Source organism: Zeus faber (genome assembly GCF_960531495.2).
Source record: "Zeus faber genome assembly, chromosome: 1".
Classification (NCBI taxonomy): Eukaryota; Metazoa; Chordata; class Actinopteri; order Zeiformes; family Zeidae; genus Zeus; species Zeus faber.
Window position 1 is genome coordinate 10,451,433 of NC_137193.1, and position 23,911 is coordinate 10,475,343.

The 23,911-nt window shown below is 45.5% G+C and overlaps 1 protein-coding gene across 1 annotated transcript in view; it reads left to right on the top strand.

Moving 5' to 3' along the window:
* The window catches only part of ext1c (exostoses (multiple) 1c), an 89,215-nt gene extending 65,618 nt beyond the window's left edge, over window positions 1-23,597 (top strand). Inside the window, exons 2-11 of the mRNA XM_080006294.1 lie at window positions 2,252-2,345; window positions 11,239-11,346; window positions 12,506-12,625; window positions 16,376-16,508; window positions 18,091-18,209; window positions 18,890-18,985; window positions 19,675-19,761; window positions 20,878-21,038; window positions 22,834-23,005; window positions 23,147-23,597. Coding sequence (XP_079862420.1) covers window positions 2,252-2,345; window positions 11,239-11,346; window positions 12,506-12,625; window positions 16,376-16,508; window positions 18,091-18,209; window positions 18,890-18,985; window positions 19,675-19,761; window positions 20,878-21,038; window positions 22,834-23,005; window positions 23,147-23,332 — 1,276 coding nt within the window. The 3' untranslated portion in view covers window positions 23,333-23,597. The remainder of the gene's footprint in view (window positions 1-2,251; window positions 2,346-11,238; window positions 11,347-12,505; window positions 12,626-16,375; window positions 16,509-18,090; window positions 18,210-18,889; window positions 18,986-19,674; window positions 19,762-20,877; window positions 21,039-22,833; window positions 23,006-23,146) is intronic.
* The last annotated feature ends 314 nt before the right edge of the window (window positions 23,598-23,911 follow it).

Here is a 23,911-nt window from a genome sequence, read left to right on the forward strand (position 1 = left end):
TTTAGCAGACGCTTTTATCCAAAGCGACTTACAATTGTTCAAACACCGACGGACGCAGCCATCAGGAGCAATTAGGGGTTAAGTGTCTTGCTCAAGGACACTACAGCATGCTAGCAGGAGGAGCCTGGGATCCAACCAGCAACCTTTAGATCGCTAGACCACCAGCTCTACCTCCTGAGCTACCATCCCCACACACAATATTGAAATAGGCAATAACAATAAATTAACAATCACAAAAGATACTAGGATATAGGATGTGTTATTACACGGTTAGAGCATATACTAGCAGCAAGCATAAACATAACAAGAACAATTTGATTCAATTGTGAATCTCGATTATTTGTGTCACATCAATGGCCAGCTGCTCAGGACATTCATGCGTGTGTCTTGACTTTCGATTATATTTATTTGTATACGTCATACACTCCTACACAGTAACACACTCACATCCACACCGCAGTGCAGAGCTCGGTAACAACCACGCACTCCCCCCGCCAAAAAAACCCCAAACAGTGACGTCCATTCAGACGCTCGCCTCCACCACCTCTAATCTGTGCCAACATCAGCAGCGAAATATTCCCAATTTTCTCGGGCGGGGCTGGGGGGCCTGTATCTCGTCACTCACGGCGGGGTTAAATAAATGACTGAACACCCCGGGACCCACAAGACTAATGGCAGCCATATTTTATACTGACAACACCACCCCCGACCCCAACCCCATCACCACCACCGCCACCCCTTTCCCTCTGAAAATAAACAAGTATAAAGCTGGGTGTGGGAGGAGGAGGAGAATATTAGGAGGAGGCGAAGGAGGGACTGGAAGATAAGGAGGAGTGGGGGAGGAGGGAGGAGAAGATAAGGAGGAGCGGGGGAGGAGGAGGAGGAGGAGAAGGAGAAGTAGGGGGGGGGGAGGAGAAGATTAGGAGGAGCGGAGGAGGAGCAGGATGAGAAGGAGAAGTAGGTGGAGAAGATTGGGAGGAGCGGAGGGGGAGGTGGAGGGATGAGACGATTAGGAGGGGCAGAGGAGGTGGAGCGGGAGAAGGAGGTGAAGGGAGGAGAAGATCTTGAGGCATGTAGGTGGAGGAGGGTGAGTTGGAGGGAGGTGAAGATTAGGAGGTGCGCGGGAGGAGGAGAAGGGGAATGGAAGGAGGAGAAGATTAGGAGGGGCAGAGGGTGAGGGTGAGGGGGAGGTGGAGAAGGAGGTGGAGCGAGAAGATTATGAGGAGTGGAGGAGAGGGAGGTGGGGGGAGGAGAAGATTATGAGACGGAGGAAGGAGGAGGCGGAGAACAGAAGCTCCTTACCCTCCCAACCAGGCTGCTTCAGCTTGTTAGTTTTTTTTTGTGTTTTTCTCCGTCTGTTGACTGGTTCTCCACCAGGAGGTCCTTGGCCGTTGAAGCGCTGTTCCACTCCACGGATGAAGGGCCGCATTGAGGGTTCCGCTCGGGTTCATTTACATAGCCATAAAACGTGTGTGTGTGTGTGTGTGTGTGTGTGTGTGAGTGTGTGTGTGTGTGTGTGCGTGTGTGTGTGTGTGTGTGCGCGTGTGTGTGTGCGGGGCACAATATGGCCGTACTAGCAATACACTTATTGCATTGATGGTTTAACGGTTATTTATTGGCTGTTTTTCAGCGGCTTGCCCAGGTGTGGCCAACTAGCGCTTCTGTTTATTTAAAGGTGTGCTGTACTCTGCACCAGGACATGCTTATTTGATCAGTAAACTAAAATATAATAATAACCTTACTTTACAAATGCGATTAAATCGGCATCACAGATAGTCAGAAGTGGCTCCGCAGCGCCATCGGCTGGCTGAAATCGCGAGCGCAAAGTGGACAGGGAGGATGCTTTTAATGGCGCCGGGACTGTGAAACCGTGCTCGTTTTCGAACTTTTCGGAAGACCCTGGCCCCCCTCGCCCACTGTATGCCACTTTTTTCCAAACCTGCGCATTCGGTGGAGTAAGGCTCAACCCAGGCGCTCAAAATTAGCCTTGAATAAATCCCTGAACGCAACAAAAAGGGCAGTTCAGCTGCAGGTTATGTGTTTTTTTGTGGTTTACCGTGGTACGGTGTGAAGTGGCTTGTTTACTGTTTCGGCCGCCGGTCACTGAGGTATCAGGTGCGACTTGTTTTGGATTTCCCTCGGGGATACCCCTCGCTCCAGCTACGTCCGTCGATTCCCGTCCATGCGAACCGGGTATATTTTGTGTATCTCAGATATTAACCCATGCACTTTCCCTCTTTCCGTCTGTCAGGTTTGACTACCAGGAGCTTCTCCACAACTCTACCTTCTGCCTGGTGCCCAGAGGTCGGCGGCTGGGGTCCTTCCGCTTCCTGGAGTCGCTGCAGGTAACCCCCCCCCCCCTCAAAAAAAAAGTGGCTTCTACATTGACACCCTTGGCTTTTGCTGAGAGTCGACGTGTATGAAAAACTGGTATCGCGTACACCAAGAGACAACTGTTGTGTCTGGATCCGTTTGCTATCTTATCAATAAGTCCACCTACGTGGGGACTTGGCCATTTTCTGGTGCTGTCCGAATGGGTTTTTGTTAATATCTTACACTGAAATGCATTGCTAAATCTAAGGATTGAGCTTGCCACCCTGGTTCGCAAAAAAGCACCACAAGTGTAACACAGCTCTATCTTCTGTGTCTGAAACCCCCCCCATAGAGTAACCTCATTTAGTTCACTATATGTCCTCTACTGTGTAAGCACTTATAGCACTTGACACAGAGGGAAGAAGAATGAACGCCGTTCACCAGCACTCTTGCCAAGGATGATGAACTTATTCCACAGGCACAGTCCCCAGTCAACCCACACTGTGTGGAATTGCACGCAGTTCCTCTGTACATACCAGTGTATTGTATATTCAAACCTGAATATCCAGTTGACTTCACAACCCTTGCCCATGTGCAATTTCGGCCATTTTGTAACACGTTAGTAGCGGCGCAAAACCATAAACACAGTTTTGAAATTGGAGCAAAGTGAACATTGCATTTACGTCCTCGTGATCATGCGGAAAACGCACACCGATGTAGGAAAGCGTTCGATGAATGACATTTATATTTTTATTGGTTCAATTCTGCGACTGTGCCGCAGAATCTCCCCCAAGGGGTGCCGAACAAACAAACCTTGGAGGGTGTAGAGCCGCGTCTCAGACAAGAGGCTGTGCGCGTCATGTGTCAACGCGGTCCCCGGCAAACATGACATTTGCGACGCCAGAGCGTAATAAAACACACTATTACAGGAATGGAGTGAAATACAGGAGGCGCGCTGTTCGGAAAAGACAGGAAGTGTCCATTAAAGAAAAGGGATTTTGCAACACTCCGGTTTTGATCCAGTCCCTCCGTTCGGCTCCTTAATGGTCACATCTGTCAAGCGCTTTGCCCGACTCCATTGTGCTGTTATCAGAGCAAATCGGGCCGTAAAGGTTTGAAAGGCCATTTTAAAAAGGCGTTGGTCCATTAGTGCAAGCAATCTCTCTCTCTCTCTCTCTCTCTCTCCCTCTCTCTCTCTCTCTCTCTCTCTCTCTCTCTCTCAGAAAGTGAATATCTTCCTGTATTTTGAGGCCACTGTCTGGATTCGCTAACTCGCACTAACGTTAGGAGCGACTAATGAGAATGATCAGTCGACTGAAAGACCTGGAAGGACTTTTCCAAACCTGTAATTCTTCATTGTTTGCCCATTAACACATGCGTGCACAAACATACTGATAGCAAGGACCCACTAAAATATTTTTAGACACACATCACACATTTAAATAAAAAAAACCGACTTGTCGCGCATTTCTAAAATGGCCAGGAGCAGCCAAATAAGTTAAAAAAAAAAAAAGCCTTTCATGAAGGAAAATTAGATTTTTACAGATTTGTGTTCCTTTGTGTTTTTTTTTATCTCTCAACATATTTTCAAAACCGAGTTTGATTTATAAATGGTAGAAAGATGTTAAACCGTTGAGTTAAATATTCCCGTTAGATTACATGGGGATACGCAGTTCACTTACAGAGACGCTGAACAACACTGAACAACACTGTTCCATGGTTTCCTTTCAAGCGAGCGTCCAGGTGAAGATCACACAAGTCACACACAAGTCTTGTGTGCGTCCATCTCTGTAGCGCACACACACACACACTACAGGATTTCGCAAAGACAGTGATCAGAGGGGATAGAACGTCTTGGGATTTTGGCACAACCCCATTGAAAGACTTTAAGACTTAAGATAATATCAAACCAACTTCATATTCTCTCAAGGGTTCCAGACCAGGCTGGAGACCAGTCCCAGATTAGGGACTAGTTCCACGCTAGTGTGGGACCGTTCACAAGAATTTCTGACCCTCTGAGATCCAACGACTTGTGAGACAAGAGATTTCCTTAAACTGTGGCCACATTGTGCATTTTATTTAAAATTGTGAACGACAGCGACAAGATGGAGCAGCGGAAATTAAGCGACCGTCTTTTGCAGATTTTTCAGTCTACTTCTGTGCCACATGCATAACTACCGCTGTCTTTGAAGGACCAATAAAAAGGCAGACAGACAGTAGCAGACAGATGCAGCTTCCTGGTCCTCCAGGACTCGTGAGGACGTATTTTCTCCAGTGCAATTGAAACCGTGAGATTCATTCGAGACGTTGTCAAAATATCGCAAGACATTCAGACAAACACGGGTGCCATACAGCTCACCGCGTGGTTGCTTGTGCAGTGATTTGCGCAAAAGAACCCCACAGAATATGGTCAAAGCCACGGATGGAGAGGAGGTTTTGCCACAATTCCACAAGTCGCTCCTCCGTTTCAGAAGCCCGCACCGCCCACTTTCCGCTTGCAGGTGCGTCTTTCATTTGGCTTTTCCCCCCTCTCCTCCCTCTGAAGGCAACTCACAGTTCTCCACGGCTGTTGAGATTTCCCGTTGGGATTCTGAGGCTCTGACGTGCGCACGCCCAATGACTATGGAAAGACCGGCCCCGGTAAAACATGTTTGCTTGAATTGTGACCTGGCCGATTGGGATCGCGTAGAGACAGATTTGAGGCTTTCACTCACACACACACATATCGATGAAGGCTACGACTCCACAGTGCCACCACCCCGGACCACCCCGGACCAACCCCCGGACCACCCCGGGCCACCCTGGACCACCCCGGACCACCCCGGACTATGCTACACTGTACCACCATGACCCATCTCAGTTTGTTGCCAAATCGGCCTTGAAAATCACGTAATGTGACCCTTTTGAAAGTCCTTTAGTGTATACTAGGCATTATACAAATATACGCTTCTACACACACACACACCCACACCATCATGCTACCAGCAGTCATCTGCGTTCACATCTTGGAGAAAGGGAGTGTAGTGCAATTTTAAAAAGTGCTTCAGCAGAGTTTACCACCCAGGTCGATGCTCTCTGAGGAAGCAGCCACTGTTCTCACCTCACACTCAACTCTGTGGAGACCTTGTTCCCTGAGAGTGTGTTTGACGTGCGTGCGTGCGTGCGTGCGTGCGTGCGTGCGTGCGTGCGTGCGCGACTTATGAATTGCCCGGAAGCTTTCATAAGGGTGCCAGCCTTCCACACACTGCGAACCTCTGCTGAATGGGCAAAATTCTCTGTCTCTCTATTTATGTCTTTCCCTCTTTCTTTCTCGCTCCAGCCTCCCCTGTGTGTTCCATTCAAGCAGCCATAAGATTTGCAGGTTGTTGCTTTTCTCTCTCTCGTTGCCAGCCCACTAAAGACTGGCAATTAGTGTGTGTGTGTGTGTGTGTGTGTGTATGCACACACAGACATACACACACACACACACACACACACACAGACATACACACAGACATACACAAACACATACACATACACCACAGACACAAACACAATCATGTCAACGCACGTCTTTACACCATTACCACATCTGCGCACATTTACAGACGTACACTCACACAGAATATTCCTTTTTTTTACATTCATTCATTCTTCCCCTCCTCACTTTCCAACACAAACATTCCCAAAATGGTAGCGACGTGGCACATGCTCTCGCACTGCGGCGGCTCCAGGCGACAGGGGGAGAACGCGCTCGGCTCGGCCCGCGCCAGAGTGCTGGGTCTGGGGATGGGAGGAGCCGGAGCACAGCCTCCTCGCGGGTCTCCGCTCTGGAGGCCTCGGGGTGGTTCTGCTGTCAGAGGGTGACTGAGGCCCCCGTCCACAAATACATGGTTATAAACATAGTACTTTCTCTTGTCCACACCAAAACAGCGCTTGTGTGTAAAATGTGTGCGTGTGTGTGTGAGGGAAGTAAAACGGAGCTTCTTGAAAACGCTGACGTCGGGACCTCGACCGGTGTCAGGAGCCGACGAGTGATGTTGTGTTGTTCTCTGTGTCTCCATTAAACGTTTAAAAGTCTCTCCAGCTTTAGGAATGCTGCCCGTACTGTGTTTATGAAGAAGTTCAATACACTGCATGCTAACACCTCGTGTATATATATATATATATATATATATATATATATATATATATATATATATATATATATATATGTGTCTGTGTGTGTGTGTGTGTGTGTGTATATACAGGGCTCCAGTTTCCCACCACCTCCACAGCCATGCAGATTAGGCAAATTGGGACTTTGGACGGGTGTGTCAGCGAGTGTGTGTGACCCTGTAATGGAGAAGGGTCTCATTCAGAGGATCTCGTTACCTTCCTCCCACTGGGACACACTTCAGCCCCCCCCCCCCCCCCCCCCTTCACTGACCAGGAAAAACTGGTTCCAAAAAAGAGTGTGTTAAAGTATACGCCGTAATAGTGAAAGTGATACACACTTATTTATATGAGCAGATGCGTGCTGGTGAACTGAATAGAGGTTTTAACCTATCTCTGCCACGACCACTCTCTGGTGGTTTAGTTGATTAATAAATTAAAATAATGATAATCATTCATTATAATTGTTATGATTTATATGTGGATTCATAATAAAATAACAATAAAAAAAAATATATTTTTTAAATTATATTTTTTGTTTGTAGTATTCTTAATGCTAATAATTATAACAATCATAAATATAGCTGTAGGCAGCATTACACAGAGTCCAGTTTAGTCATGTTAGGGACATATTACAGGTTTCAGAGGTTCCGAGGTTCCTGAATCTGCGATCTGTGATTAAATGCGGGGACGTTTGGAGCGGACGGAGGGACTCTCTCCTGCCTGACGTAATCTCCATACTCACGTAATTTTAGTGGCGACTTTTTTCCTCGAATTACATTTTCAATAAGTTACGATTCCATGAAATATGAAAAATGTTGTTGTATATCTGTGAGTAATTACCATATCACGGCTTTGAGTACTTTTTTTCGTATTTTTCATTAATCCGGCAAAGTAATGGGGACCAAAGAGATAAAATATAAATTGAACAGATCTACAGACCTCTACCAGGTAAGAAGGCACATAAATATATACGTAAACGCATAGTTTGTAATGTCGAACCAAGATTGTAAAGTCTACACTGCACACTAGACACGGTGCGAATGAACATTCGGAATGAAAACCTCCAGATTTATGGTAAATACTAGGATGACGTCATAAAGGTTGTTGGAGAAATTCTCCTGCGTGGTTGGTGAGGTGAATCATATTTATTCTGCAGAATAAAGAGAAAGATTAAGAGCTGATAGATAACAATACTACTACTACTACTAATAATAATAACAATCATATTATTGTTATTATTTGTTATTATTATTTTTGTTATTATTATTAGGGGCCCAGTCCGCAGTGCTGTTATTGTTCGGAGTTTGTTGTTGTTATTGTTCTGAGTTGTATTATTATTATTATTATTATTATTATTCTCCTTGGCATTTTTCGCGCTAAAAGTGTTCGGTGCAAGAATTGGTGAAAAACCGATTACATTTCACCGGAAGTAGCCAAACGTTCGTGAATCGCAATTACGGTTTCCGGTTGGGTGGTGCAGAGAGCTGAGTTTCTAGAATAAGATGTTGTGATGTGGGGATGGTGTGGTTTGTACCTGTTGCTCGTTAGACTTATCATCAAGCACCAGGTAAAACCCCGATCCCCACACACACGCCTTCGCTCCTGGGCTTGTTCCATCCTGCCCACCCGCTACAATAAACTGGTGTCTTTCAACCCCATCGTGTCTCTGTGCCGGAGGGCCCCCGAAAACGGCGCTCAGATGGCGTGTGGTAGACGAAGCTGCCACAGACACTTTGTGACATCATCGAAATTTGTAATATATGTGCAGGTTGCGGCTCCGAGCGTCCATTCCCATCGTGCGAGCTGTGTAGCGTAGACTCCATGGCTCTGTAGAGGTTACAAACTGCACGTGTGTAGGTGTCTGTGTATCGCCTCCCGCTTGACATCGGCTTGCCGATTGATGTTTTATCTCTTTTGGTCTTTTTGTAAATTTAAACCTTCTGTTCGCACCTAACCCTGCGTCGGGTGCGGCGTTGTGCCCCTCCTTTCTTTGTGGGATTATCGGAAAGTTGTAAGTCACAAATTGTAGGAGTCCATGATGCATTTCATGTACTCGGAATGCATCGGAAAACTAGCACCCGGAAAAAGTATATATAATCACGGAAAGACGTCGTCGCGTCATTATGTCACTACATCATTATGTCACTACGTCATTGTTGCCCCACACACAGCCACCCTCATCCCAATCACCTAGATCCAGGTCAGGTCTGGCTGCTCAAACCACCCCATCCCCACACCACAGTCACAAAGCGTCTTACTCCACAAACTAAACTACCCGATCTAAGGTTTTAGAACCTTGGCGTGTGGGCGATGCACAAACGTTGGCTACTTCTGGTTAAATTTCATCGTTTTTTCACTTGTTCCTGCTCCGAATGTGGATCGGACGGATGCAACTTGAAAAAACTTGAACGAAACTTGAAACCCGCGATGTCTGTGACATCCCGGTTCTAACGAGACCTCAACCGGGTCCGTAGCTCATCCTGTTCGAGACATTTTTAGCCCAAATAATGCGAAGGAGAGAAATAATAATTGAAATCCGAACAATATCAAGGGTTGGAACCCTCAGAAAGTAGATGCCTAGTGAGGCCCTAGTTGAGTTGGAGATGAGGAGGAGCCAAAGAGCAGGGATGGAGTGATGGAGAGAGAGAGAGAGAGAATCAATGGAGTGAGACAAGAACAAGTGGAGACGGAGTGGGTCAGATGATACAGTGTGTATGAAAGAGAGGGAGAATCCGAGTGTGCGGGGCGGTGCAGAGATACCGAGACAGACAGACAGGCACACGGACGGACAGCCAGCGAAGGGGAGCGATGGAGGGCGGGATGATCAGAGAGGAAGAAAGTAGAACAACATCAAAACGCTGCCAGTAAACAAGGGGATATGGCAACATCAAACCTCTGCTTCAATAAAGCATGGCAACCCCACCCCCCGCCCTTACCCCAGCTTGTCCTCCCCTGCTCCATCCATCCATCTCTCTCTCTCTCTCTATCGCCTCCCACCAGCGCTCTCTCCCTCCATCACTGTTTCCCTCTTTTATGTTGCCTCAGTGCTAGTGCTTAATTAGCAGACCAAGGGCCTGCCCTGTCAACATTGTCAACAGAGAGACAGAGGGAGAGAGAGAGAGAGAGTTGTAAAATCCCTCCAGGGCATGCTGGGAAAAGCGAGATATAAGCTGTTACTCAACCTAGCCTCCCAGCGGGGGGTCTTTACACACACACACACACACACACACGCACGCACACACACACACACACACACACACACACACACACGGGCGCGCGCGCATACTCAGCTGTATGTGTGTGCACACTTGAAGCTTGTCATGTTTGGTTGTTTACTCCCACAGCTGAGCCGGAGGAGGGAGCGGGAACTGGAGCGATCCCAGTTTAGCTGCTGCGGGTCCCATGATGCATCCACTTAAAACTTATAAAACGACTTACTTGTGTTTTTTTTTATTAATTTATTTATTTATTTGTTCATTTATTTATTTTTGTGCACAATTGTGAACTTCTCAATGCTGCAAGTATTTGGAATTGGCCAAAGGAGGGCCCAAAATGAAGCCAAAAATGTCCCAATCATTTTGGAAAAATCAGTTTGCATAATCCTACGTTTAGCTACGTTTCAAGGCCTTTTGAGCCGATGTTAGAATTCAAATAATTCAAATGAGCATATTGTTTACATACAGGAAAAACATTTTTACACTTGGGTACCATGGGAAGTAGGGATCAATTGAGCCAATGTTAGAAATGCTGCATTGGATAGAATGTGAATTAAGGTTAAGAAACATTTTCTATATTATTTTTTAAACTTTCCTTAATTTATTTTTTCACAATTCTTTAAGAGTAAAGATTCTCCAGTTCCCACTCTCCCCACTGGCTCAGCTGTGGGAGTTTTATTTATTTTTTTATCTATCTATCTATCTATCTATCTATCTATCTATCTATCTATCTATCTATCTATCTATCTATCTATCTATCTATCTATCTATCTATCTATATATCTATCTATCTATCTATCTATATATCTATTTATTTATTTTTACAGTTTTTACAACAAAATACATTTTTACTATTGCATTTCATGATAGACTTGAGCTGCTTTCACACATGCGCTGCAGCCCTGAAATTATCTGGACATTACCCAGAGGAGCTGTATGTGTGAACGTAAATGTCCCAGCGAGCCCCCTAGTACAAAGTATTCCTAAAGTCCGATTGAGCGGTATGTGTGAACAGAGCAGGTAAATGTCCGGAGCGTTCACAGCGAGCGAGAGGTGAACGGAGGTGGATAACTCCAGGTTCAGAATGTGAAAGCTCTGCCGTGTTTTTGCTCCAGCTCTGATCCACCTCTGAGTTGCATCTCACCAGCAATTCTACCCGCTTGACTCGGAATCCCGGAGTGGGATTTTGCTTTCTGAACCCAGATTTTTCCACCCCTGGAAATAGACCCGCCATGCCGAACCGGATGTGGTTTGGAATCACGTCACAACAAATGAGGTATAGCGTTACCACGGTTATGGACACGGTTATGTAGGTTTCCTGGTGAAGTTGTTCAAATGGTTGCTATGGCAATGCAGGTAAACAGACAGGGGTGCGTTGTTTCTTGTTATCTGAGGCACAAGCTGCTTTAAAATTATTTTTTTTGTGTCACATTATCTGACTTTGTTTATTGGTGTGTGTGTGTGTGTGTGTGTGTGTGTGTGTGTGTGTGTGTGTGTGTGTGTGTGTGTGTGTGTGTGTGTGTGTGTGTGTGTGTGTGTGTGTGTGTGTGTGTGTGTGTGTGTGTGTCTCCAGGCGGCATGCATCCCCGTGTTGCTGAGCAACGGCTGGGAGCTGCCCTTCTCCGATGTGATTCAGTGGAACCAGGCGGTCATCGAAGGGGACGAGAGGTTACTGCTGCAGGTAACACACACACACACACACACACACACACACACACACACACACACACACACACACACACACACACACACACACACACACACACACACACATTTACAATTTACCATCTGATCCCGGGTTACAGGTTTTGGAATTTAGTTTTTAAAAGGCTTTTTGAGGCGAGGTTGAGTGGGGCCACATACGCACACACACACTGACACACCGAGCTGAACCCACGCTTCAGAGAGAGAAACAGAGAGAGAGAGAGAGAGAGATGGGGGAGAGAGAAGATAGAGGGAGAGGGGGAGAGAAAGTGTCGTGAAAAGGGAGAGGGAAGCGTTACATATAGAGAGGGAGAGGGAGGGAGGGAGAGAGGAGGGAGAGGATGTGGCGATAGATAATGGGAGGGGGAGCAGAGGATTAAGGGTTTAGAAACAACTTTGATAAGTTGCAACGGAGCTGGAAAGGAACAAAGTGCATTCGCAGAACCTTATTTTAATGTATTCTTAATGGAATCTTCAAAAGTAAAAGGACGTTGACGTGGAAAAGTGTGAAGCTGCAGTAAATTGGAAAAAAAAAAACCCTCATCCCCCTCAGTTGGACTCCTTACGGAGTCGGGGTTCCCAATTTGTTTTTATGGTTCATCTTTTTATTTTACTTTTTCATAGAAAGGCAGCTGAGTGGTAGAAATAATAATAATAATAATAATAATAATAATAATAATAATAATAATAATAATAATAATAATAATATTATTAATAATAATAATTTGTTTTAATTGTATTTATTAATTAAATGGGCAGATATTTTACACGTGTGTAATAGAACAATAAGGACCATTAAAAGGAAAGTCATCTTGTAGATGTTTTCTGACAAAAAAAAGTGCTATTCAAGCCCCCAAACTTTTAAATTGCCTAAATATGACTGATTGTTTTTAAATTGATGCATTGCCGGACTCTGAGCCAAAGCCCGGATGTCAAACACATGGTGTGTGTGAAGTGTGCTACACAAATAAATCCCAATGTGGGGCCAAAAAAGTTATTGTCACAATCGACCGTTATTATCTGTATTTTTCGGCAACTTGTTAATTTTCCTTCACTACTGGTAAAAAAAAACTACAGCAACTCAGCAAATTCAGCAAACTGTGTCAAATTAAACCTCTGTACCCCCCCCCCCCCAGGTGCCCTCCACCGTGCGGGCGGTGGGGAATGAGAGGGTGCTGGCCCTCAGACAGAGGACCCAGATGCTGTGGGAAGCCTACTTTTCATCAGTGGACAAGATAGTCCTCACCACACTGGAGGTCAGTTCATACAATACATTTAACCAGGAATAAAATAACCAAATGATGAGGAAATATTTCAAGAGGAAATCCATAAAACGATGTCTGTCTCGGATGGATGACACGACAAGCTCCAGAATTCCGTTCGAAGCGGCAAAGGTTGTTTTTTTTGTTTTTCTTCTTTGTTTTTCTTTTTCTTTCTATGTCATTTTATTTTATTTTTTTTTTACACTAGAAGTCCCACAATTCCATTTGGAGTGCCAGCCTTTTTTCTTATATTTTTTTTTTCTGATCGTTTGATTTGTTTCTTTTTTCTTTGTAACTCGAGGTGCTGTGTGGACATTTTTTGTTCTTTCTTGAGAACATTCATCTTTTTAGACAATTTACTGACCACAGCTAGCTATGCTGCTTTACCACATTCACCGGTTCACTTCTTGCGCATGTGGCGGACCCCGCCACCAACAATGTAAGTCAGTAAACAGAGGAAGCACATGCATAACACAACTGTATTAAATTGCTGTTTATTCTAAATTGCTATTGCTATTATGCTAATCCAGCTCAATAAATATTATGGGAATTAAATTGAACAAAATAATGTTGCCACTTTAAGTAGATGGGGTTTTAAGGCTTGATTTAAGGTGAGAAACGCACCACATGCAGACCTTGTGTTTTGAGGGTCGCTTATGGCACTTTAACCCACTTTAATCCATAGGAAGAAGTAGTCACTTTTTAAAAGTTACTAGTACTTATATTTTAACTTGTAAATATAATTGGGGTATTTCTGTACGGATCTTATTTCTTTTTTTTATTATTTTTTTTCTTCTTGTTTCTGATAGTCTCATGGACGTACATAATAACAGTGAAGGAGTTGGTCCAGATTAATTGCGTTATCACTAAATTATCACAATGCCCAAAGTCTAAATGATCACAGTGTTATTACATTTTCCAGCCCAATGTTTCTGTTCATAGGTCACTCTGAGAAACACCTTATGGCTGAAAACAGTTCAAAATAACAAACAGACGTCTATGCAGAAGCAGCACGACACAAGATGGGAGAATAAACTGTTCAGTTGAAGGATTAAAATGTGTCGTTGAACTTTTGGGAGTCCACCAAAGTGATAACAAGTTGAACATGTGCCTCCCTCCCTGAAAGGAGCGTCGTGGAATAACTGCGCTCAGGTATGACAACCTTTCTTCTGCCTCGGCCTCCTTCCCTTAGAGTTCCCCTCGTCAAGTCAAGTGATACATCCTCCCTTCCTTCGAAACCATGACTCGTACGCGTTAAAAAACCCTGTAGTTCCAGGTCCGCGGCCCGCCCCCCTCCTGCCTGGCAGCGTACAGTTACCGTAGCAACGTAGTGACCTGTCTGTGACCTTCTGCCCCGGTGATTCCCGCGACGTTTGCCGCGACGGCGGTGAAACGGCCCCGCGGCGCCGCCACCCGCTTCGCCCCCGCTCCACCGCCACCCGCTTCGCCCCCGCTCCACTGCTACCCCCACACCTGAGACGTGTAGAGCTTATTATGGCCTGCCGATGGCCGCTGACGCGAGACTCGCCGGCGATTCGTCCGTCGCCGACAAACCTTTGAAATGGCCCGGGAGGCGCTCGGTCGATCTCCGACTCGCGAGACCGATAAAGCGTTTCCCGACGCGACGGTGAAAGTCCAGCGACGCGTGGAAGGGGATTGAGCTCTCCTCTCTCTGCGGCTCCGGAACCCAGGGGGTGAGAGATGTGCCGCCCTGCAATTTAGATCTTTTAAAACAAGAGCCTATTACCGTGGTCACATGTTTGAAGTGGAATTTGGAGCCTTTTTCACGGCGCGGGCGGCTATGGAGAGCGACTCGAGGTCGCCGCTGATCTCTTGGGGCCCGTCCTGGCTCCAGGCTTCTAGAAGGACTGGGTATTGTTCTCGTCACCGGGTTTTCGGAGAGAAAGGAGAATCGCAGCCGGGGGAAAAAAAAAAAAAAAAAAGAAAGGCCGTATCCGCAGCTTCCCTGAGGTCGGTGGTCCCGGTGTCCCCGTCTCGTTTTTTTTAATCACCGGCGTTTGCCCGCCGCCGTCTCTTCTTCCCCGCCGGCTTCAAAACCCGCTTTCTTACGTTCAAAGAAAGTGAGTTGAAGGGAGGGGTTGGATGTGTTATAATTACAGCCAACGCTCCTCTGAGACTTCCCTCAAGCCCGGAAGGTGATTCAAGAGGGAACATGAAAGGCGGCGGCGGCGGCGGCGGCTTCCCTTTGGGAGCGCTTCCAGCCCGACGTGAAATGTGTAGGGGGAACAACAACAAACTAAAAAAAATAATAATAAAGTTCCCCCTTGCGAACGGGTTCGGCTTTTGCCACCCTTGATGTTTCAAATTAAAAGCCCGGTGCGCTGACTGTACCGGAGGGCTCTGACCAGAGATAAAGGGGGAAGGTTCTGGTGGTGGGTGATAAGCCGCTTATGTACGTATGGCGTGTGGGGGGGCGGGGACCCTCATCCCCTTTCCCCTCATCCCCCGTCCCCTGGGAGACAGCTGTGCAGTCAGCCTGAGGTCAGTAAGTCTGCAGGCTGCACCGTGGACGGACAGACGGACGAATGGCACCGATGCTCAATCCCTCCACCTCCTGGTGAAACGCAGGAACTGCAGCGTTTCCAGCGTCGGGGGTCAGTTTGTGGTCTATGACAGCGGTTTCCCAACGTGGGGGTCGGGGACCTTCCCGGGAGTCGGTCAGGAGGTTCCCGAGGGGTCGTCCCCGACAAAATATTGACAGCTATAACTTCCTTGACAAGACGTCGAGCGGCGTTAGAGAACGTGCGATCGGGGCTGTCGGTCCCGGCTCCACCGTCATCGCCCGAACGACAGCGCAGGCAGGTGTGGGAGGTTTGACTACGTCACATCCAACGATAAAAATCCTCTCAAATCCTCTCAGGTGGAGACAAAACACTTTACATTGAACTGAAACACCTTAATCGTATAAACGCTTTCCGCGGCCCCAATGCGCGCCGTCCGTGCATGGATGGCTCCATTTGGCAACATTTTAAAGTTGCAGGAATGCAGCTCACCCAGAGGACCCTCAACCCCATCCTGTGTGGAGTTTTTACAAGACCAGAAAACGATTCATAATAATTACAATAATAATAATAATAATGTCTCGGAAACAAAGCCCCTGAAACGGTCGTCTCGTGCCATAATGGCCAAGCAGCTGCTGTGAGCGGCGACAAATGTTCATCGCTTTTTTTTGTTTTGTTTGTTTTAACTGTTCCACGCTTAATGGTCCTCCTCGTCCGTGCTCTGCTCCTTTCGTGGTTCAAGGTTTTTTTTGTTTTTTTTTTGTTTATTCTTTTTTCTTTTTAATCTTTTTCTATTATTTAGACAGCAAAAGCCTCGGCGCGAGGTCAAACGCATTTCGGGGAAAACACAAAAACGTATTCTGCTTTGGTCGGCGACGACGCCTCGTCAAGCCAAATGGAATTGAAATGACACCGAGCTTCAAAGGCGGCAGAGCGGTGTGTTTTTCCGTGTGTGTGTGTGTGTGTGTGTGTGTGTGTGTGTGTGTGTGTGTGTGTGTGTGGACTGGCATCGCTCCAGCGGCTCCTCCGCTAAAGCGCAGGGACGATCATCAGCTTAGACGGAATAAAAGAGAGAAAGAAAACAGGTTCGGCGCCGGATTACCAGTCATTTAGCGCCCCGTTGACTCCACAGGTACGTGTCGAGGCAAACCAGTCGGGTTCATCTCTCTCTCTCTCTCTCTCTCTCTCCCTCTCCCCCCATCCCTCTACCTCCTCCCCCCAGATCATAAAGGACCGGGTGTTCTCGCACATTTCGAGGAACAGGTACATGTGGAACTCTCTGCCGGGGGGTCTGCTGGTGCTGCCCGAGTACTCCACCCACCTGGCGCACTTCCCCTTCTACTACCTGAGTCTGGGTGAGGAAATGAAAAGAGCTCTCTTTCGGTCAGGCCGACGTCGCGGCGGCGGCGGCGCCGGCGCCCAGAGCCGCGTTCGCTTAAAGGTGCCGCGTGTCGTGTGGAGTTTAGCGGTGAGGCGGCAATGAAGGCGAAAGGCCCTCTCTAGGGCCAGTGTTTGGTTTGTCCCTTTTAGGGCTTCTGTAGAAACATGGCGGTGCAAATCATGGCGGCCCTGCATGGAAGGGGACCCGCTCCCTATGTAGAACCGTTTCAAGAACCAAAGCAGTGCTACCACGCAGCCACCTGGAAGAAGTAATCCACGCCCTCATTTTCTCGCGATCGGACGACTGTAACTCCCTCCTTTCTGGCATCAACCAAAAGTCACTCTCTGGCCTCCAGCTCGTTGAGGAGGCAGCAGCTCGGCTTCTTACCGCTTCCAAAAGGCGACGTCACGTCACCCCCATCCTGGCTTCTCTCCGTCGGCTCCTGTTGGCTTCAGAATCCATTTTAAGATTTTACTGATCACTTTTAAAGCACGTCTGGGTCTGACTCCAAGCTCCATAACAGATATGTTGACCCCATATGACCCCCCATATATCGGATCCTCAGGCGGGCGGGGCCCTTCTGGCTGCTCCAAAGTCTGGACTTAAAGCTGAGCTTTTCTATCAGGGCCCCTCGACCTGGAAGGACCTGCCTGAGGAGATTCAGCAGAGTCAGTGACTTCTTTTAAGTCACTCCTCAAAACACATTTTTATAGATCTGCTTTTATGTGATGTCGCCCCCTTTCTTTATCTGTTTTATCTTTTGCTTGTTATTTATCTATTTGTATTTTTTCCTTTTATTTCTATTTTCTTATTATCATATTGTATCTACTTTTATTTGTCTCGCTTTTACGATTTAATGAATACATGTATTCCTGTTTATTAATGTTGCTTTTCCTTTTCAAGATCTGAACTGTCTGCTTCTATTTCTGTCAAAGCACTTTGAAAAACTCTGTTTTTAAAGGTGCTATATAAATAAAGCTATTATTATTATTATTATTATTATTAATATTATTATTATTATTATTATTATTAATATTATTATCAGAACGGCTCATTCTAAGGTAAAGCCAACACAATGATTCTTATTTGAAAGGGATTATACACTAATTAAAACATACTTGTGAATATTGTATTCCATTTCTGCCAAGTCTGTTCCCTAAATTCTACACGCTGCACCTTTAAAGCTCTGTGTTGTACCTGAGTGGTGACCAACCTGTGGCTTGAGGACCACATGCAGCACCCAAGGGACTGCAAAGAAATTGCGATTACAATATATATATATATATATATATATATATATATATATATATATACACACATCAATTAGCCACATCATTAAAACCACCACTCATAACCACTCATATTGTGTATGTCCCCCTTGTGCCACCAAAACAGCTCTGACCTGTGAAGGCACGGACTCCACAAGTGTTCGACTTAGCTTTCAGTGATATCAACGTTGACGTGAAGCGTCTCCTTCTATATCCTTGTGTTGTGGTGGAGCTCTCCTCTTGCCAACATGACGATCTCGATCTCTGTATCGTGGTGTCCCTCCTCAGGGGTGAGTCCAGGTCAGGAGTTCACGGCCGTCATCCACGCCGTCTCCCCACTGATCTCCCAGTCCCAGCCGATCATGAAGCTGCTTCAGGTTGTCTCCAAGTCCAAGTACTGCTCACAGGTACAGCAGAGTTAACTGTACATGAATGTACATACAGTATGTATGCATGACCTTGAATGTATGCATGACGTTGAATTTAGGAAAGTATTTTTATGTACGTCTGTATGTATGCCTGAGCTTGAATTTATATTTGAACTTGAGTTTATGCATGGCCCTGAAAGTATTTTCACTGTGTACTGTATGTATTTTTGTATGACCTTGAACATATGCATGACCTTGAATGTATGAATGTACTTGAGTTTATGCGTGGCCGTGAAAGTATTTTTCACTATGTACTGTATGTATGACCTTGAATGTATGCAGGGCCTTGAATTTATATTTGTAATTGACTTTGTGCATGGCCGTGAATGTATTTTTCACTATGTACTGTATGTACGGATGACTTTGAATGCATGCATGACCCTGAATGAATATTTGACCTTGAAAGTATTTTTCACCGTGTATGTTCCTATGTATGTGTGGTTTTGCGTCTGTCTGCACGAGAACCGAAGAGGAAAACCAGCACGCGCACACTTTTCCCCCCTCCCTCCTCCCTCCCGGCACGCCTACCTCTTTGCGGCGTGTCGCTGACTTTTCCCACGGGAGGAAATGCTTGAATTCCAAAACCCTTTGAATAACAGCACCTGTGCAGCAGTGTGGTCCGTGTGACGTTCCCTCTCCCTCCCCCGTCTACCCGACAGATAATTATTCTGTGGAACAGCGAGAAGCCGCCCCCCCACCGCAGCAAATGGCCGCCCATGCCTGTACCCCTCACTGTGACCGACGGCAGGAGGAAGGTACACAACACACACACACACACACACACACACACTGTTTGTGCGTCTTCCAACACTCCGCCATTTCTTTTCCCCCGGCTCCGGGGCTTTATTTGTCCGTCTTCCCTGTCTCTCCTGTCGCCGGGTACAGTGTCTCAGCCGTCTGTCAGTCAGGTCCTCCCGCTGTGTTCCTCCTCGTCTTCCTGTCGCTCCCTCCATCCGTCTCCATTTGTCTTCCCCTAAAACACCACGGGCGTCCGCTTGCTCGGTCGGTTGTAATCCAAACTCACTTGGCGTTTGAAGTAAATCTGTTGTGGGGAAGACCGAGAGTCGCTATGAGTAAACATAACTTTAACGCTAACCCTAAATATAATAATATACAGTAATGTATATATTGTAATAATACTATCAATGTCAGACGGTTAAATATATTATTATGAATTATTATTTACACAATTTGTATTCATTTATATTATCTACCATAACATTATTATTCACGTGGTTGTTTCTTGAAATAATATTCATTTATACTGTATATATCAACCATTTTTCATCCATTTGGGGGCAGTTTTCCTGTATTTTCATTCATGTTTTTGATGAAATATTTCAGTTCCGTTTCCATGGGCTTTTCGGATGAAAGAGGATCTACGGCACTGACCACTTTAATTTTATTTTTTCTTACCCCATCTTTCTCATTTTCTCTCCTCCAGACCACCAGTCGGTTCCTACCTCACGTTGCCATAGAGACGGAGGCAGTGTTGAGTCTGGACGAGGACACGGTGCTGCTGACCAGTGAGGTGTGTGTGTGTGTGTGTGTGTGTGTGTGTGTGTGTGTGTGTGTACCCTGAAATCAATAAGCACAAACCTGCGATGGGAGCGGGGGGGGGGGGGGGGGGATTAAAGAGAAAAAAAACACATTTAATCTGAAATTCAAATTCTGCTTTCAAAGCTTTTCTGTTGCACATTTTAAAATTGCACAAAACAAAATCGAGTCGGTGCCGGTTCCTACAGGGGTAAAATATTCAAACAAAAATCAGATTTAAGGTAAAAAGTGGAATAAAACAGACATTCATTCCCGGAGGGTTTTTAAATGTAAAACGGAATAAATGAAGATGCTGTTCAAGGAAAGAAAAAAAAAAAAAAAAAAAAAAGACTTTTTGATATTGTCCACAGAACAAACATAATAAACCATGAACAGTACACAATGAAAATTAGCTAAAAAATAAACAAGCACAATTCAGTGATAAACAACACACCTTACTCAATGAACCGAGGACAAAAAACCTAAAATAATGTAAGAATGGAGCTTTAGATAAACAATAAACAATAGTAACATAGTTTATGATATATATATAATTATATTGTATATTAATAGCAGTAATAGTAACGTTATTTTTTTTACAAATTGATCCCTAACTTACTAGAGGGTTTTGTGCCACCTTACCTCTCTGAGGAGCGCAAGCATTAGTTTCATTTTGCATTTCAGAGAAGTTTGTTTTATTCATATTTTGTATTGATATGTATTGATTTGTGCAGTACCCATATTTCTATTGATATTTAATTTCCATAAACATACTAGCACCCACACTGCCACTTAACTTATCCTGTGCATAAAATCGCTCTTTTTGCTGTATTCTGTATACTTGGATATTTTTCATTGGTTATTTGATTATTTTTGGGTTTTTTTGGCTGTTTTCCTTGAATATTTAGCTATAAATTGTATTTTTTGTTGTTTCATTTTTTCCACACTACTAATTATTTTTTTCAGCAACGCACAAATCTTCACCAGGACAACTTCCCCGTATGAAAATGTCCCTGGTCAAACACTGTAGATGGGATTCAGTCTGGAACCAACCCCCTCCCCCCTCCCCCCTCCACCCAATCCTCCATCACCTCCTCTTCTCCGCCTCCAGGTGAACTTTGCCTTCCTGGTGTGGCGCAGCTTCCCGGAGCGGCTGGTGGGCTTCCCGCCGCGAAGCCACTTCTGGGACGCACTGCGGCGGGCGTGGGGCTACACCTCCAAGTGGACCAACGACTACTCCATGGTGCTGACCGGGGCCGCCTTCTACCACCGGTACGGGTCACCACACCCCGCACGCACGCACACACGAAGGCTAGGAAGCCCAATTTGCGCGTTCAATTCTTTCAGCTCAAATTATTTCATAAAATTAAAGTGTCGAATATATGATAACGTGCAAAATAAAAATAAAAAAAAGCGAAATAAAATGCAGGTGGTTACTTCAAGTAAAATTAAAAAGTCGCAGGTCAAAGAATTTCATGCAACTAAAGGAAGAGTGTCGAAATATATGATGACGTACAACAAAACGATAAATACAATTTAAATGAACGTAAATAATAAAATTTTTGAGGTGATGCAGATGAGCAACACGGCCCGAGTAGATTAACAACAAATGGATAATTAACAAATTATTTATTTGAAATTGACAATAGAAAAAGTGAAAAAATGTAAATAATACAGGTTTGATTATTGCAGAGAATTTATTTAAGGGTGTTGAAATACAGTAGATGATAATGTGCTAGAAAATGGCTACTTACCTTGAAACGTACATCATTTAAAACAAAATGATTTCATAAAAAGAAAGGTGTTGAAATGAATGGCAAATAAAACTTGCAATAAAATATACATAATAAAAGTCAATCAGATCAAATGAATGCAGAATAATTCCATTATTTCATACAGTAAGAATATTTTGCTGAATACTTTTTGGAATAGAATTTATAGAATGACGTTTAGCCAGCGATTACAGCCAAAACATGTAATGTAACATGTAATATTTCCGCGCAGGTCACCGGCTTTTGCTTTGGCCTATTTGTTTAATCCAAGGGCCCCGGGCAGTGTAGCTCATCTGCATAACCTCCAAAAACATGCACATGCTTGTGTGTCAACGGTTTAACGGGGCAAGCTAGTTTCATCACAACGCGGTGCAATTTGGTTTGATTTATTTTTCCCCCCCGTTTATTTTAAACACAATATTGTGTCCTTGTTCTCCAGCGCTGTGGCTTACAGTACTCGAGGGTAAAACACTTTTAATAAAAAGCAGCAAATAGATTCGGGGTTCTGGTTGGAAACTGTCTAAGATAAGTGAAATGAAACAGTCAAGTTGCACAAAATGTTCAAACCCTCATATCATATCATATGTCATAGGATATGTATTGTAGAGGGGTGCACTACAAACCGTTAACCTGCCCCAGATACATGTCATTTACATAAATTATATTATCTGCATGTTTCTCGACATGAACACAATCACCAGATCCTCTGGTAAACTGGCGTACATCCTGGGCCCCTTTAATGTTTTTGATTCAGTTCAATCCCTTTCAGTTGAATTCAATGTCGTTTTGCCACATGAAAGTAGAAAAATAATGAAGGAATATAAACAAAGTAAAACGGAATGAGGGCATATTTTGGCTTTCCTCTTGCATAGAATGACACATGGTGTTCATTATAAGACATCTGAGGGGACTGCTCTATAAAGGTTTTTAATCAAACGAAAATGTGGCTTTTAATGCAGTTGTTCTGTTTTCCCTATCCGTAGCCTGCAGCTTGATGCCTTTTTATTATACTCTGATTACACAGGCGCTAGAGACTATGAATTGTAAAATTTATTGAAAGAGGTACGACACAAATAAAGGTTATTATTGGATAATACACTGGAAATGGATCTGAGCAGTTACAGAAATGTAAAAAAAATAATTTGATAAATGTTGGATGTTCAACCCGGCTTTACGCTCGTACGCCGCAATTAAAAAAAAAAAAAAAAGCTGAATTAGGGCCAGCTCGTCAGGCATGGTTCTCCGAAAAGCCTCCCGCACAATACAAAAACATGAATATTAACCTCGCCCACCAGGTACTACCACCATCTGTTCTCCCACTACCTGCCGCCCTCGCTGCGCGCCCTGGTGGACCGCACCTCCAACTGCGAGGACATCCTCATGAACTTCCTGGTCTCCGCCGTCACTCACCTGCCGCCGGTCAAGGTGGCCCAGAGGAAGCAGTACAAGGAGCTGCCCAACCCGCAGGTACGCGCCCGAAAAACGTCCTAGTTTTTCCTCCCAAGCAATCGAAACGTCTTCAGCCTCTTGCATAACAAGTCCTATTAAAAACCCCGGTCAGGTTAGAGATGGCCCCGCCGCTCCGCTCATTTCCTCATTTCTCCGCAGGGGACCAAGAGCGCCCCCTGGGCCAACCCGGAGCACTTCAACCAGCGGCAGGAGTGCGTCAACGCCTTCGCCAGCTGGTTCGGCTACATGCCGCTGGTTCACTCGCAGTTCCGCCTGGACCCCGTGCTTTTCAAGGACCAGGTGTCCGTCCTGCGCAAGCGGTACAAGGACCTGGAGCGGGCGTGAGGACGCCGGGAGCCGGGGGACGCGGGAAGGTACCGGCCGGCGAGCTCCGTCGTACGGACGGAAGTCGGAGAGGCCCGAAGGGAGGGGGAGGAGGCGGAGGCCCGCCACCCGTGCGTGGTGGGGACGAGGCGCTTTTGAAGCCGTTCAGACTTCCAGCGCAATCAACAGACAGACCCTGGTGGAACTGTCCTGCAGAGAGAAGTGAAAATGAACAATGCTTTCTTTTGGGGGGGAGATAAGGACATGTCTCCGCGGGTCTTCAGATAAGGACGGGAACTCTTTCTTTGGTCGGGGGGGGGGGGAGAAAAAGGTACACGGCGGTCAAACGCAGTGAACGTCGAGGCCGTGATACGGAGGAGGAGGGAAGAATCTCCTCCGCAGGGGACGACCCCAGGACGTTTCTGTGACGGAACGGTCGTCAAGGAAACCGACCTGTTAACTGTAAAAAAAACAAAAAAAAAACGACAACAACTAATAAAACATTTATAAATGCAAATAATGGCATTGGTGTAATTGCAGTTGTTCCCCACGGGATAGTTGTATTCAAATCCAGGACTTTTAACGGAACAGTTCAAACTG